This window comes from Lagopus muta, chromosome 5, assembly GCF_023343835.1.
Source record: "Lagopus muta isolate bLagMut1 chromosome 5, bLagMut1 primary, whole genome shotgun sequence".
Taxonomy (NCBI): Eukaryota; Metazoa; Chordata; class Aves; order Galliformes; family Phasianidae; genus Lagopus; species Lagopus muta.
Window position 1 is genome coordinate 55,739,807 of NC_064437.1, and position 16,939 is coordinate 55,756,745.

Consider the following 16,939-nt stretch of genomic DNA (forward strand, 5'->3'; position numbering starts at 1 on the left):
AGAAGCTCAATTCTAATTTTTGCACTATCTTTACCTTATCAAATACTGAATTATTCCCACTTTCTCCAAGCTTGGCTGCTTCCACACCGTTCTCTTCACTAATTCTCATGCTTGCTGCATACAAATTAAATTCCTCATTTTCTTAGCAATCAGACAATTTCTTTATTCCATCCATAAATCTTTACCAGCACACCTTTACACTATATTTACCAGCATTTGTTAATCAGAATCTTCATACACAAAAATGCCTTCTCCTCGACTTTCTACATTTCTTCTCCTTATACTCCAAGTACAGCTAGACAGAAAGCATAACACTCAACTATGCAATAATTTAGTCACCCATTTCGTCATAACAACGTACCTAGACTGCAGAAGGGGTAAGGAATTACAATCTGCTGGAAAACATGCTCTACAGATTACACTATCTGCTAATTAACAAATACTACATGTGAATTTGTCTCAGGCCTGACAGGAGGGTTGAACTCAGTGCTCCTGTGGTGAGTATTCATGTATTTGCTACTATTTATCACTTTAAAACCTCAACATACCAGTCATTACACAATTATATCACAATATCACAGTATTTCTTTCCTTTAAGCTCAACTTCTGAAATCATAAGGTAATTTTAATATTTCATAAGAACAAACAAATGCATTCAAACAAGAACACTGAGTGAAATGATACAAAAGTGAGATTTAGGTGTGTATCTTTAATGACTCAAAGTTCAGAAGGCAAATGAAAACAATCCTACCATATAGATTTTAGTGAAACTTCATGGAACTCTGAACAAGCTAACTTTTACCTGCTCGGGGCTAGTTTTTCATAGGAAACAAATAAATAGGTGTTAGGCTACCTGACTTTTCCCCGGTTTAAACAGTTGTTATAGAAATGCACGGAGCTACGTGGGACGTACAGGACGTATCTGTGTTGTATTTACATACACACGTGTGCTACCATCAATCCCAGCTACCTCTACCTGAGCTGCAGCTAACTGTATTTCTCTGTCCTCTAAGCTGCTGGAGTACATCTTCTGTTGCCAAAAGAACTATCACCTATTCCAGAATATTTGGAAAATCACTGAGGAATTAAGAATAAAAATTGAGACATTTAACAACAGATTACCATGCATAAGTTTTAAATGTCCAGTTTGTAGACAATGGAATCTGAGTGAATTTTAGCTCTAAAGCTGAATTCTGTGGCTCGTACTTTCCTATCATTAGTTTCACTCAGTATGTCCTTGGAGACTCCTGTAAGAGACGTCATACCGTAGTACAACTTTAAGTGGGAAAATGTCAAAACTGCCACTATTTTTGATAGCCTTACAAGAGAAGCAGAGGAATAAATGGGCTTTGATTTCACTTCATATCCAAGAAGAGATATGGTTGTAGAATAATGGCAAGGGCTTTGCTTGTAATGGCTATTGTGAGAGCTGTCAAATACTGCAGGCATGAATCAACAGTTTGGTAGTGAATGCTGCCAGACACTTGAAAAGTCAGAATATTCACTTTAGACAGTCTGCCTTCACTTTGCTAACACAAATCAGGTTGCTTGTTAATTACTGGCTTCCAGTGAACTCAGTAACAAAGACTAGTAACACAGGACCAGCACTAGTAGATGCAGTGAAAGAGTAGAAGCATACTCTTGAATCTGAAAGCATTACAAGCTGAAGTGAAAAATATATGCATTGTTACACCTTTATATTGTTATGACTTCATAGTAATCACCAATAGTTCACACAAAAGTATTTGTATTAACTTAATTAAAAGCATTGAAAAATTAAATGAAATGTGAAAAAATATCTTAATTTAGTGGTGAGCCATCCCTTCTCTCCTATGAGTAGTGATCTGTTACATGTAATGCAGTTTTATCATAAACCTACCAAAAACTGCTCCTGCAGTCCAAGATCACCCTTGAATTTGGGATTTCAGCTCTTTCTCACTAGCTCATGAAATCTTTAGCCATAATTCTTGAATGAGATTAGATAACTGTACATGCAGAAACAATGAAAATGAGAACAATCCTTATGTTCTTCCATAAGAAGCCCACTGGAAGAAAGACAAATGTATTGCTATCTAATCCTAACAGATCAGCAAAACCAGTATATGATTCCCACTCAGTGCACTTTTGAGTCCTTCCCTCTGAAACATTTTTTTCTTAAGTAAAAGATACAGCAACCAAACATCACCTGCGGTCATAGCGTAGAGGGGCTTCTACATATACCTTCCTATGCCATATCCGTTTTTTATTCAATACATAAAAATTTGATAAAATTGAAGTCTCATTCTGCAAAATACTTCAAGTACAAGGAACAAGGTGGTTCCTCCCATTTAAATTTAAGAAGAAGTCTTTCTTAAATGTCTCCTTGTAATATCTTGTGGAATACATCATTAAAAAAAATAAAACTTTCACATCCACGAGGCATTGCCTTTTTAGATCTCTTATGACTCTTCCTTTGAAGGTTGTACTCATAGCCTGCAGCTAATGAGGACCTTTCCTTCCACATGAAAAAAAAGGAGAGTGACAGAACAATTGATTTTATCACTGTAAGAACACACTACAGAAGCACACTGGACTATTGGCATGACTGATTGACTGTAGACCTAGGGTCTTCTATTGTGCCTAATTTGTTAAGGATGCCATCCCTTGACAGCCATAGGAACTGGATCACTCAGCAGTGAGGTGCACTTAGAGATATGCCGAGCTCTGACCTCTCTGATAGGAGCTGGAAGTCTCACCACTAAGATTTATAGAAGCCTACAAGGAGGACACAATTGGAAAGAACTGTATTTTCTTGAGTGTAAAAAAGAAGTCTTGCCATCACATCAGACTTCTGAAAGCTTCTAGAAACAGGTCAGGGAGAGGATTTTGATCCCAATCTGATTTTACCAATTGAGGGTAGCAGCACCTAGAGAAATAGCAACATCAGATGGAACTGTTCATCTCTACGGACAAAAACATTTTCCCCAAGGCTTAGAAGAGGCCGTAGCTCTGGGTCACAATCTTTGTACAACAAAGTACTTTACATTCCTGAAATAGGATATAAAGTAGCATCCAAGCATTCCCACTGAGACTAATGTCAGTAAAACTCCTGTCTTTCTTGATTGACAGCTAGAAAGATTTACCAACTGTTCTCCCCTCTGCACATACACCACATGCTAGAAAGGACAGAAGGCTGGGCCTTCATCACTTTGGTTTCCTTTCATTTAAAACTCATTAATAGAAATGAATTAGAAGCAGTTAGGGATCTAGCCAGAACTGAAACCTGTGCAATTATATTTACAATAAATAGCCGTTATCTTTGAGCTACACACACAACAGGATGGTGCTTAACATGCTGTGATAAAGGTGCTAATCACAACCACTAAATATAAAAGAAGAGGAAGGCATCTGTAATCCATTCATCTTTAGAGAGTGTTAAAAAAAAAAAAAAAAAAGAGATACTGTACTGCACACAGCAGTTATCCAAACAGTTGGAGGAATAAAGGGAAAATTCAAGGCAGGTCTGTAGAAAGAATGGGAGGGGGAGAAAAAAACAACAAAAAACTTAACATAAAAATTCAACCCCCTAGGAGATGTCTGATGGACCAGACATGCTACAAATAGTATAAAGTTGCTTGCAGGTACTATCATCCAGTATTTTATTAACTGGAGATACACCACCACAAAGGGTTTGAAAGTACAAGGAATGAATGAACTGGATATACTGGCTCTGCAAAAAGCACAGTTCCCTGTATACAACAAAACTGTCTAAATTAATGCACAACACTTTGAGTTAAAGAAAAGCTCCAGAGAATTAATTTTAAAATCACCACCACATCCCACATCTGCTTTTATTTCCACAGCTATGATTTCCATTGCAATGCTTGAAAGCAACCTATGTGAAAGGTTTTTCATAAAGACGATAATAAAACTTAGTGTATGATTTTGTAGGAAAGTGAATGCCAAAATTTTGCAAGATTTTCAAGATATCAGCATGGATTTCTAGTTTATTTTATTTTTTAACCTATCAGTGCACTATTTAAAAACACTACTGCCTCATGTAGACAACTTTAAATCATTGTATATTCCTTCAGAAAAGGCTGTATGCACCTAACAAATAAACCAATGTTGACATATGTAAGCTGAGGGATTCATTGTATGTTGGAGATTCTCTCTTCTGTAGACTTGTTGACAAATACTCAAATAGGCACTGAGTCTTTGGCAAGATCCATGTGTCATGATTTTTTCTTCCCTGATCTGTGTCATCAGTCATAGAGTCAGGTAGCACAGTAATTTAGTGAAAGTAGAAAATACTGAGAAACAGGGGTTTCCATCTCTTCTATTGATAGAGCTTACACAACAATATATTACTCACGATTTTCTGTTATTTCCTAAAGAAAATACTGCAATTCAGAAAAGTAACAAGTAACAGCAACAGTTCAGTGGTTTAACTTTTAAACAGTACCTGAATTTTTTCTCATTCTTATTTTGAGGCCCCCTCCTTCCCCTTTGTAATACAACATTATTTACAGCATCTGATTAAAGGATTTAATTTTTGTGAAATAAGGAGACAAAAATATGGAAGCTTTTAAAAAGAAATTGGCATTCAGAGACAGTGAGAGTCCTGCAAATCCTATATGTTTATAGATAGAGTTTTTCTCCTAGGCAGAGCAGAGAAAATAAACTATAACAAAACAATTTAACACATGTCATTGTTTGTTCTTTTCCAGAAAGTGAAATTCATCACAAATTTGTGAACAAACTTATTAGTTATTTGAAAAAATCCTATTACATGCATTCAACACTTCATTGTTCTAACTGCTTCTCTTTGCACAGAACAGACAAGGCTATGTACAGGATACACTTGGTTTCGTCACTGCGAGCAATTCCTCTTGAGTTAGAATACAAATTTACTTTCTTTTTCAATGGGACAATTCCTAAAAGCTAACTAACTGCTAAAAGGATATTTATTATAATAAAATGTCAACAGCAGTAAGTTAAGCACATGCTGGTCCCACATGGATCATATTAGCAAGGTATTTTGTCCAATATCTGCAAGATAACAAATGTATTATTTTCTACTACTGAGGAAGGCTGTTTGTGCAAAGAAAAGCACTGTGGAACAAAGAGCATTGAAGGCTGCAGGTACAGTCTAAGCAGAATCATTTACCTCATCTAACATATTTGGGGAAAGCACTGTCAGTGTTTGTGAAGTATTAACAACAGCACCACATAAACCCTTCATGCACACAGTATGTGTATCGGAGAAATCAAGGACTTTAGAGCAGTTCAATCTTCTAATGAAATAAAAAGGCCTGCAGTTGTATACTTGGCCCATGTTAGTGAAACGAGATGACAGTTTCACAGTAGCCAGAGTTTCTGACAGCGTTGTCAGAATTTCAGAAAAGAAGAAACTCAGGTCTGGGGATCCCAAGATATTAGCTGACAATTTCTTGGTGACAAAAGCTGTAAATTCTCCCTTCTGATTGCCAGCAGGTATAATAAAGACCCCAACTGACTCAATATTTTTGCTTCCACTGCAAAATATTTTTGTGTGGAAGCATGGCATAGCTTTCCCCATGCTCTTTTCCATATTCTTTTCCCCATGCTCTCATACTTAAGCGAGATGAAATAAAATAGATGCTTATATTTAAATGCTTCTGGAGAAATAATCTGATGTTATACAAAAACAGAATAGGCAGTCCCCAGAAGTTCTCCCTGCAAACATAATTCTCCTCTTGCTCAGGTAAGTTTTGGACAATTCAGTCTTAGACCTTTACTAATGTCCTTTTATCCCAGGTGTAGCAGCTTTCCTCTGGCACTGTCCCGTACTGATTACAGGCCAACTTCAGTGTACTCTATTGCCAGAATGAGTTATTCCACCTTTCCACCTGGAAGCTTTTTGCTTTCATCCATTTGAATTTTGAACTAGAAAGGGATTAATTTCCAGGCATATTAGCCCTTGATCCAACTCAACAGATGGTTACACAAACAAGAGTGGCAGTATGAAGAATGAAGGTGGAAGATGGAGCTGGGTTATGGATTTTTGGAGCTGCTCTGTACTTAAGTTGGACTAATATGCTTGCAAAACTCTTAGCTCCTGCTTAGTTTTTACTGTGCAACAGCAAAAGGTCGTGCTGATTTTGCCCAGCTAAAATGATTATTAATTTTTCTGAAGAACACTATTATTACTCCCCAAGAAATATAAAGTATGATTATGTGCAAACCAGGAGACCAACCTTTCAAACCTCAATCCCAAAGGATGTTTGAATGACACTGATAATGTAGTTATTTTACCATCTAAAGTACTTACATGTTTGTCACAGGTTAGTTGCCATGAGACAGTAACTCTCCACTAATTTCACACATTTAGTTGATTTCATCCCAAGACTTGAACCTATTTTTGTTTCTTATTATAAAGATATATAGATAGATATAAAGATATATTATTTATGTCCCATCCCTTCACCTTTTTCCAATCTTTTATAATAATAACCATGTAAGTAGCTATGAGGAATTGACCATTAGGCAACACAACAGTATGAGGTAACCAACTCCTTTCTTTTCTTCAGCGAAAACTAAATTTATCAGAACAGGTAACAACTGGAATTCCAGAGCTACAAGCCATTACTCAGAATACTTCCAAGAGAGCCCTTGACAGGTGTCTCGTTAAGACCATATGAGGCAGCTGCCTGTAGCAAGGAAGTAGAATGTATGAACTCAGACATACATTCTAGTTTTATGTGCTGGTGTTTGGAAACAGTTTTATCAGAGGGAAGAAAAATGTCCTTGAACATCAGACAAATATTCCTTGGTTATGGACATGCTCACAGTACAGGTGAGTAGAGGATGAGATCCATGCTCCATCATAGGTACTGTAAACTGGAGAAAAGGGGGCAGTGCTAGAATGTAATTTGTTTCATCCCAGGGTCAATTACTTAACAGGTCAAATGACTCATGCCTAAAAGTGTCAGTTTCTTTTGAATAAAAGGTTAAACGTGATCTATGAGAGAATAAAGCTAGGCACTGTCCTCTCTGGGCAGCTCCTTTTTTCTTTCGTATTCTCTCTGAACGAATACATAAATGTTTCAGTACGATGAAAGCAGCAGAAATGGTGACCTTAGCTGCCCAAACATACACAATCTCCATCACAAATGAGTCTTCACTAGGAATTTCTTCTGAATCAATTCAGTTCTGCCTGGAACAATTCAAATCATGAACTAAGACAGAAAGCGAATACGGAAAATGACACGAGCCAGCTTCATAACACCCTTGGCAAAAGAAAAGAGCTGGAGCTGGGCCTTCCACACAGAGGGTGCACAGTTCCACAGCTAAGAAGATGAGAGGATAATAATGTCACCATTGCCATTTATTTAACGACTCTTTGGTTTTGATTTTTGTCCCCCCATTTTTTTCTGGACCAAAAGCTGAGGAAGTCAGGAATAAAATAACTTTAATTTCAGGAAGAATTAAGCTATTTTTTAATGTCCACATGAAAACACCAGTGGTAATAACTGTCTATCATCAAATATGACAGCTAACATGAAAGAGAAGGAGCCTTTAAACAACATCACTTCTTCTGGTATATCTACATATAAGAATACAAGTTTTCATCATCATTATAAACTTTTTCATCATCTCCTTTTGCATACCTATGAATTACAAAAAAATTGTCAGAGAAAGCAACAGCTTCCATTTATGAAAGTCAGCATTATAAATTCTTAGTAAATTGTTACTCAGCTGGGTGCTTGCATGATTAAAACCTTCTGGGCTTCAGAAGGTATTTTCTCTGCAGGATTTTGTCAAATCCTGCTTGGTTCCCTATTGGAAGCACTTAAAAGAAATGATGTTAATCTGACCACTGTAGATGCATTTCTGTCATTTTAATATGTCTCTGTTACATTCAGAAAAAATGATCAGCAGGCAGAAGATAGGCAAACAATCGGATGCACGTATTTTTGCTAATGCATATTCTCCAAAGTACATTGACAGGTGCTATAGCTGGTGTAAACTGACATATGTTTTGCTATCATTACATATTTTTTCAAGGATGGAGAGACAGAGAAATTCTAGACATTTAATAGTAACAGATATCGACAAAAAGAGGATTACAAGGATGCAGTCAAAACGAGCAAACCTCATTACTACCTACCTTTCGTTTGTTTGTTGGACAGACATATAAGTAGCTCAAAATCGTCTTCAGGCCAACTTTATCGTTCAATTTCTCATACGTTGTCCCATAATCTGTTGACCTATGATTCAAATAGAAATTTCATAAGTAAGAACACTTAATCACAAAACCGCAAGCCACTTGGCAGTTTTTCAATGCAAGTCATACTTTACATAGTGGAATGGATCTCCAGAGTTTTTTGAATGATTCATGTAGTATATAATGATACTTGATTGTATACACACAGCATCATGTGAGTGCTAACAGTTTGCATTTAAATTAGATTAGGAAAAATTAAACCAGCATCTTCCCAAAGCACTTTAAAATAAACACACACAATAAGAAATGCTAAATTCTGTGTATAGAAGATAACGATAGCCAGAAATGCCAAACAGCAGATAGCACGAGACTATAGTTATCAACTCATTGTATACTCCAGCCTTAGACCAAATTTTTTTAAGATAAGACTCTTTTCTCAACACACTGCAATGAAGCTATTTCAGTTGATTGTTCAGTGAAATTAGAGTTCAGTTTTCTGTGAAAAAAGTAATGCTCTTCTAAAAAAAAAAACCAACTATATAAGCATTTCAACTACAATTTCTGTGGTTTTGTACATAAAGACTAGCAGATTGTATGGGCACATACCTTATTTCTTTAAAAGCAATCCTTTCCCACTGTTTGTAGGGAAAATAATATATTTCTGATACGAAAATTGCCAACAGAGATACTGACTACACATTTTGGGGTGACAAAAGAAGTGAACAAATAAGATTGCACTAAGTTCCCATGACATTTACTCTCAACATCTGACTGGAATGAAGATCAACTGTCAGCAGCAGATTTGTACTTATATTATGCACCTCATGCTTGTCTGAATTATGTTTTAATAACCAAGAAATTTGGATAATCAGCCCAAAACTAGTACAGCCAGCCAAATTCACAAAGATATTTAAAGTACTTAATGCCTACCATTAATGGTACCACGGCTTTGTTTTGTTTGGTTGGTTTTGTCAGGGAGCAACATCAGGATTAGATCTTACAATTGTGTTCCACACCTGTAACTGATTCATGCCATATTTCTAGGATTTCAGATTTTGCAGTCAGTTCATTACGTGAACAATGCCGGGCAGGAGCAGCTTGGACTTTTATCCATTAAAACAAATTCCACCAAGATGAGGATTTGCATTAAAGCTGAGCTTTTCTATTCATGAAGTTTATTAAAGAATTAGTTTGCCTTTTGCTTTTGCGTAACAACTGGCCTGTGGTCTTTTTCCTTGCTCCCTTCTAAGAAACATATGCACCCGTGACCTTTGCGTGTGAACTTTCTTAGTTAGAAGATTAATGCAAAGTTCTCACCCACTGACTGATCTTTGCCTTTATAAGGTCATCTTTCCCAGGAGAGCATGTAAACTAGCCCAACTATTTCTTCAGTAGACCTAGGAGAAGGACACTGCAATAGCTATGTCTATTACTGAATATTTCAGAGACGCTCTGGTGTTCAGGTGCAGAAAGACCAGCAGAAGGCTGAAGACAGCCTTGCTGGCTCACTTTGGTCACCTTGTCCAGCTCATTGCCCCACCTTCTACATCAAACATAAGACGTTCTTGTGAATTTAAGGCTAATAAACATTCATAATTAAAGGTAAGGATTAAGTTTGGCCTACTGAGTTAAGAAAAAATATATTTTAAATGAAGTAATGCATCTGTAAGCTGGTAAATGATTTTAAAATGGGACCCTTCAAAGAACGATGGGAATGAAGAAAATTCAACCCACAAAACTTGTTTGGAGATTATTAAACAGCCTCACAACAGTACAGCCAAAGAGATGCTGAAGGTCTATTGCAAATTAAAATTATAAGCCTTGTCTTACTTCAAATCTCTTATTTGGCATTCATAGGCTTATTAACAGGTAATGTCATACTGATACGGAAGTGTGCATTTCTGCCAACATCTATAACAAACAACAAAAATGTTACAAGGAAGACTTGGAAAACTGTTTTTTGCAGATGAACAAATATACAAGTGATAAAAGGAACCACTGTTATGTCTTATTCCCATTATCCTGTTCTAAATTAGTAATAGCTTGTCTTCCTGTCTGTTCAGCTACAATCTGTTATTCTTATGCCATTTTGTAGTTAACCTCAATGTTAACAGACAGATAAATGCTATGCAACAACAGATGGGCGTGTAGAAATGCTTTAACAACAAAACAGTGGTGGGTGCACACAAAGAGCAGTGGAATTGGATCAAATGAAATGCATCTAAAGCCTCTGTTGGGATATGACTCAGGGGTATCAAACTTATTCCTATCATATATGCATACGTACAGACGTCGACTGGCAGCCTGGGTATTTGTCTTTATTTATTAAATGGGTATATAAATATATATATATTTATAAATATATAAATAATGGGTATAATATATATAAATAATATATTATCAGCCATTTTGTGTTCCAGGAAGCAAGCTAACCTGGAGTGGTTGCAAAAGACAGAGGCACTTCAGCAGGTTATAGACAGGAGTAACAACATAGGATTATCAAATTAAATTCCTATTAACTGGAGGGGAACAGGTACGTATCAAGCAACATTTCCCATTCTTTGAGGGGCAGGCTGCTTCTGTGATGCTCTGCAGAGAAAAAACAGTTTAACTGCATCTGTATAAAACGAGCAAAACAAATGTCTATCTGAATCATCTGAAAGGACCAAACACGGGACCTGTTGAGCTGAAAAACACAGGAAAGTAACTTCATCTGCTGAAAACCTATATCTACTGATATAATATATAATGTAGTGAACAGTAGGATGTATTTTATTAGGTCTATAGTGTAGACATGCACATGTAGAGTAGAGTTGTTGAACAGGTCTCATCAAATAATTTAAATCCATGTGTAAATTGTTTTCTTTCAGAATGCTATAGGCTGACTTGCTTTATTTTGACAAGGTACAGTTAAGGCTAAGTCAAAGCAAGTCCAGCTGCTTGAAACAGGAAGGTCTGCAGAGAGATTTGAGATCTGTGTCGGTCTAATTAAATGCGAAGAAAAAAAGCAAGACATTAGCGCACCGTGGATGTTGCTGAAATGCAGATGAGATATACTAAAGAATAATTTTCAGGAACAGACTATTTATACTTAACTGTGATTACCTCATACCTGTCCCGCTATCCTAGCTGTCATTAGTTCCATTAAATTAACCCCAACTTTTACTAGTAGCTCTTCAGAATCAGACTTCCTACTCAGCTAGTAAATAAGAATGATTTCTGCAAACGTTCCATGAGATAAACATTTTGATTATTACTAGTTCATTTATCAGTATAAAGAAAATGATACAACTGCAGTACAGAAACCATGACTTCCATGCATAATAAATTAAAAGAAAATTAAACTAAAAACATGCAGAGTAATTTATATTTTGCAAACTGTTTGCAAGAAAGTTGACATTTAAATAACTTCGTTATTATTCATTGACAGGGCTTTTCCCTCTTCTCCTGTCAGGGTAAATGACATTCCTATTACTGTATTATAATAAACTCCTGCATGTTTTAAATAAAGTCACTGAATTCCATTAGTCTGCCTACTGTCATAAATATATCTCAATCCAGTCCTACCAATATTTCACAACTATAATAGGCAACCTGAATCACCCAGTAACACGAATCCTATGGAAATTTTCTTCTTCCTCAAGAAGCACAGACAAATTCTGAGGACTGTCAGTTTGAATATATAAATTAAGTCAACTCTCTAGCAAGTCGCTGCTTACTTTCTTTCATTACAAATTTAAGGTTGTCTGTACTCATTTTAAAAAAAGCTGCTGAAGACAAGAAAAACCAACCTGTTGATGTTTCTGTTCGGAAAGATCTTTCTAGAAAATTCTTAGTAGGGAAAAAGAACATTAAACACCAGATTTAAGCAGGGTATCAACTTCTACTGTTCAAGTACCATTTTCTCTCCATAAATATTCATTAAGAAGCACTTTCTTTCCTTTTGCCACCAGGCATGACTGGCTTCTGTAGACTATTGTGACTGCTTTTTCTTCCTCCCTACCATCAGGAGACTGCCCTATGCATCATGCACACTCACCCTCCTCCTTCACCACAGTTTTATTTGTGCTCTATCTGCTCTCCAAGTTGCAGCCAACCCTGATAGACAGGGCTAGGCGTAACTATAAGGTGCTTCAGGAACAGCAGAGTGAGCAACCCGCCATGACCAGGAACAGCATGAAGAGGTGGACTCCAGCATGTGAATTCAACCCTGATAAAAGTAAGATATTTTAAGCAAGAAACAGTCATGATTATAAGATTACCTGTTCCAACCTTGCGCATAACTACATTTGCCACCTTGGAAGAGACTGGCCTGTTGAGCACGAGATTTACCAGCCACCATTGTATTAATCTCTGCTCGAACAGTTTTTTGGATAGAAAGATTTTATACTGCAGACAGCAGAGCTGTGGTGTCAGAGGTTGCTCTTATAAAGGCTTTCATTGAATAAGTGTTTGAGTAAAGGAATCATTAATGCATTTAAGATGATCTTGTAGGCCCGTGAAAAATAGTGGAGCTGTTAATGCAGGAGCTTACTAATGATCCTGCATATGATGTTTCATGCCTAAACTCTACCACAGAGTTGTAGACTTCTGCATTCTTGCTTTTGGGGGATGTTATATGCTCAGGTGCTCTTCCCTCATCACTTAAATTGAAACTCTTTCCTTCATGGCTTTACAGCCAAGTACTAAAGTTCCTCATTGATTTTTGTCATGCCATGCTGTTTCACAAAAGCTAATAACATCAAAGTCATCTTCAAGACAACCATTTAAGTTCACTTGTTCTACCTATTAAAGCCTTTTACACGCCACTGATAAACGTCACTTTTGGCTTGATGCCTGTTTTGATTTAACTGCTTCCTGACTAACCCTGGAAATGACCTGATCCTAGCTTCTTGCTGCTCCTCATTTTCATAGCAAGTTACTTCTGTTTTTCAGAAGAATTACCTTGCCTCACCTGAACATTTCTCACCACTTGCTGACATTCTAACTCATATAAACAATTCTCTAAACCTTCATCCACTTCCAACCAAAAATCGATGGTTCTCAAAGACAGACATTCTGAAAAAAAGTTATTTCATAACTTTGAAGAACAATTGCAAAATGTAAATGCAGTGAAATCTGCGTCCCTGGACCTTTCCTAAGGACTGCTTCTCCACGAAGAGGCCACTCTTGCCCTCATTTGCATGTTTCCACCCTGAAGTCACACTCTGAGGGACTGCCCCCTCAGCACGTAGGTTATTGAGTTAGATAGTCTGAGACCTTCAATGCAGAACACAGGACTTCCATTTAAAATGCTTTTATCTTACTGACTATTCAGGGCATTTCTACACTGAAAGCATTCTCATCTCTACCACACTGCCTCTGCTTAAGACTTTTCTGCTCTTTGGTCCTAGTCCTGTTCTATATGCCCTTCTGGCCTTTCTAACCAGACAGATGGATCATGATTGACTTCTACCTATAACTTGTGCCCTTTAAGCAGGGATTAACATAAAGTGAAGCTAGTTCAGAGAGGTGTCTTTCATGGCTGTTTTTTTGTTTGTTTGTTTGTTTTTTGTTTGCTTTTTATCCTTCATAACAGTTTGGATCAAGAGGGCAGCATTAGCAAGTGGCCTGACAGCAGAAACAAGGCAAGAGCTAGTTTGCATTTCTTTAATTTAACATCTCTAACAACACTGCTTATGTCACAGAGCTAAGAACGCTACAGATTTACCCTGACAGGTTGAAATTAACTTTTAAAGACATCTCTAGTGGAAAGAAATAGAAGAGATTTTATAACTCAAGGGACCAACATGACTCACTTCCTGAGTAAACACATCTGCAATGACCTTGTTTCCTCATGAGGCCCTCAGCAGGCTGGAAACTATTACTGTTTCTCGTTTTCTAGGTGAGGGAAACTGAGGGAAAGACTAGGTAACCAACTTTTACATTTCAAGTCTGCGACACTCAAATGCATGTTCCCTCAGGCTCCACTGACTTCCTACTCCATTCTGAAGCATAAACTTGCTGAGGTTTTGTGCATGTAAATAAGAACTGAAAAAACCTTAATAGAAATGTCAAAAGAAAGAAATGTAAAATGAAATAGAATTTAAATATATATTTTAACAGATATAAACTGCCATTTTGAAATTATCTTGCTCCTAGTTTGAGTTGTGGCCACAGGTTTTAGTGGAAAGAAAGTTATGAATTTTTACAATAATTTATGGAAACGTGTAATTTTTGTCCCTTCTGGAAAGAACTAGTTCATCACAGAATGAAGTTTCTCACCTATGGAAGCTGTCTAGAAGACTTGGAGGGAGGGGGAAAAAGGAGGCTAAAAAAAAAAAAAAAAACAAAAACAAAAAAACAAACAAAAAAACAAACAAAAAAAAAACACTCAAGAAACAACTCACAGCTGATTATTGCCATAAATAATTTAGAGATGTGACAAGCAGTTCATATTTTACATACTGAATTAGATAGCTATTCAAAATCTTAACCAAACAAGAAACAAAGGAAACAGGGAGAGCCAGGAGGTGTTTCCTTTAGGTGTCCTCAATGAGTTGTTGTTTTCCTTCAAACAAGCAACTTACCCACATTCTTGATAATGGTTGTAGAAAGATAATTTGGTCAGCTTCCCTTCACTGCTGCTTCAGTTGGGAGTTACTCAGATTTACAACTTAAGTGAAGAATATTTGTCTCTTTCCCTCCCTCCAGACTAGGTGACTCTCAGGACTACATCATATCTGCAGCACTGACCACCCATCTCCTTTGCATAGGTGTAGTAAAGGGCCTGGCAGAACTCATAACCAAACCAGGCTAAACCTCTATGTGGTACAGAATGCTGTAGGTAGGGGATGCAGTTTTACAGCCATCTACACTTTTTCTCACCCAGAGCTGAGCTGAACAAACAGGTGAGATTCAGGGAAACACAACCATCATGGTAGAACTCGCATTTCTGTGAAGTTTCAGAAAAACTGTAGCATAAAGTTAAGATACTCAAAGAGCAAGATCAAGTACATCAGCAGGAAAGTATATCAAATTTTAAATAAATGGAAATGCTACACATTTTTCTCCCCTTTAAATGTTCTCCAATTTTAAATGTCTGTCCTGTGTTTCTTGACCAATAATCCAATTTTCACTGTATTGTGACTTCTACTTATGGGGTAAGAACAGAGAATATGCTTACAGTCAGTAAAATCCCTATTCTCCAATCCTCTGCCTGTTGAACAGGGTTCACACCCCAGTGATACTCTTGCATAAATCTGAACTATTTACTGCGGAGTTGCACCAGTGCAAACACAGAACTGGCCAATTATAAACACCATAGACTCCTCATGGCTTGGAAGCAGCTGCTCGTGAGAAAACAAAATGATCTTTGCTGTCAGAATGCAATCTATCCTTTTCTTCCTAGGAGTCATTTCACACTACAGCACCTGAATACATGAGAGAAGGATCGGTAACTCCAATACTGGATTAGGACCAGTGGCATTTGGGAGCTGATATATACCAGAAATTGAGATATTGTTTATCCTCATGTATCTAATTGTATGCACACTCAAGCGTTTTCTCCTTCCCTATCAAAATCTACGGCATTATTTTTCTATATTTCAGCATTATTTCCAATGAAGGAACAGACCCTGATTTAGTGATTAAGAGTTTATTGGTTACAGATTTGTTTCTTGCTACCTCAGTAAAATTTGGAGGAATCTGAGGACTACAGATGGAAGAGCAACAGTCCAGAAGATCTCATCCGCCTTACTTTTTCTTAAAAAATAAGAAAAATAAAAATAAACCCACAAGGCTAAAATGCAAATTTCCTCCCTTCCTGCATCACAGCATTTTCTACCAGGTACAACTGCAACTCAAAATGAAATTATTCCCTTGAGCGCAGCATGATTTAAGGTTTATGGTCATAATCAAAAATACTCATCTTAGGTATGGTGAATACTAAAGTTGCTCTTCCATGCATTTAAATTAACATATGCCATTTAAATTAAAAGAATTCAGACAGACTAATGATTCTCCCTGTCATATGTTTACACTGGGCACTGACATCTCTGCACTCTTAATGCTTAGTTCCTGCTTGTAAAGTGGCTCTTTGAATGTTGTATCTTCCCATTTCAACCCTGGCCTGGTGTAAATCACACAAATAGCTGGGACTGTAGCCCAGTAATCATCACACTATTAACTTTCTAATTGATGGTAATGGCCAGAATAAATTTCAGGCACCCCAAGGGGTGGTTAATGGATTTTGTAGCTTGGGGGCAGAGCAACAGGAAGTTTTTCCATTAATCAGTGAGATGAGACAGTCATGTCCTACACTCCCCATCCCCATCAAAACACTGAGGTCATAGTAGCTTCACTGAAAACATAAGTGTTGCCAGGCCAAAAAATACAGTGCAAAAAACAAAATTCACAAAAACTCACGGTGGGCTGATCTTTGCTAAAAGATTCGATGTACCAAAAAAATTCCAAAAATCTGGATAGAGCAAGAGTGCACTGGAAAAAGATTACATAAAAAAACATTTCACAGTCTTTCACCCCACTAGTATCAGTGCTATCTTCGTCCAATGCATTGAATATTTTATAATATGGTCTGACTGTAACTTCAAAGGAAAAAAAGCTCAACTGAAACAAAAAGAAAATGAAACACACAGTTTCAAATCATTCCAATCTGTCAAGATTTCATTTTTAAAATATTGTGAAAGATTTTACCTGACTAATATTGCATTTCTTAGTAGAAAACTGTTCCACTGAAAAAGTTTCAATTAG

General features: G+C 36.9%; 1 protein-coding gene across 3 annotated transcripts in view; it reads right to left on the reverse strand.

Moving 5' to 3' along the window:
• The window catches only part of LOC125693376 (VPS10 domain-containing receptor SorCS1-like), a 272,191-nt gene that overhangs the window by 147,365 nt on the left and 107,887 nt on the right, over positions 1 to 16,939 (reverse strand). For all 3 annotated transcript variants that reach the window (XM_048945241.1, XM_048945240.1, XM_048945239.1), the window contains exon 3: positions 8,132 to 8,231. In XM_048945241.1, the coding sequence (XP_048801198.1) occupies positions 8,132 to 8,231 (100 nt within the window). The remainder of the gene's footprint in view (positions 1 to 8,131; positions 8,232 to 16,939) is intronic.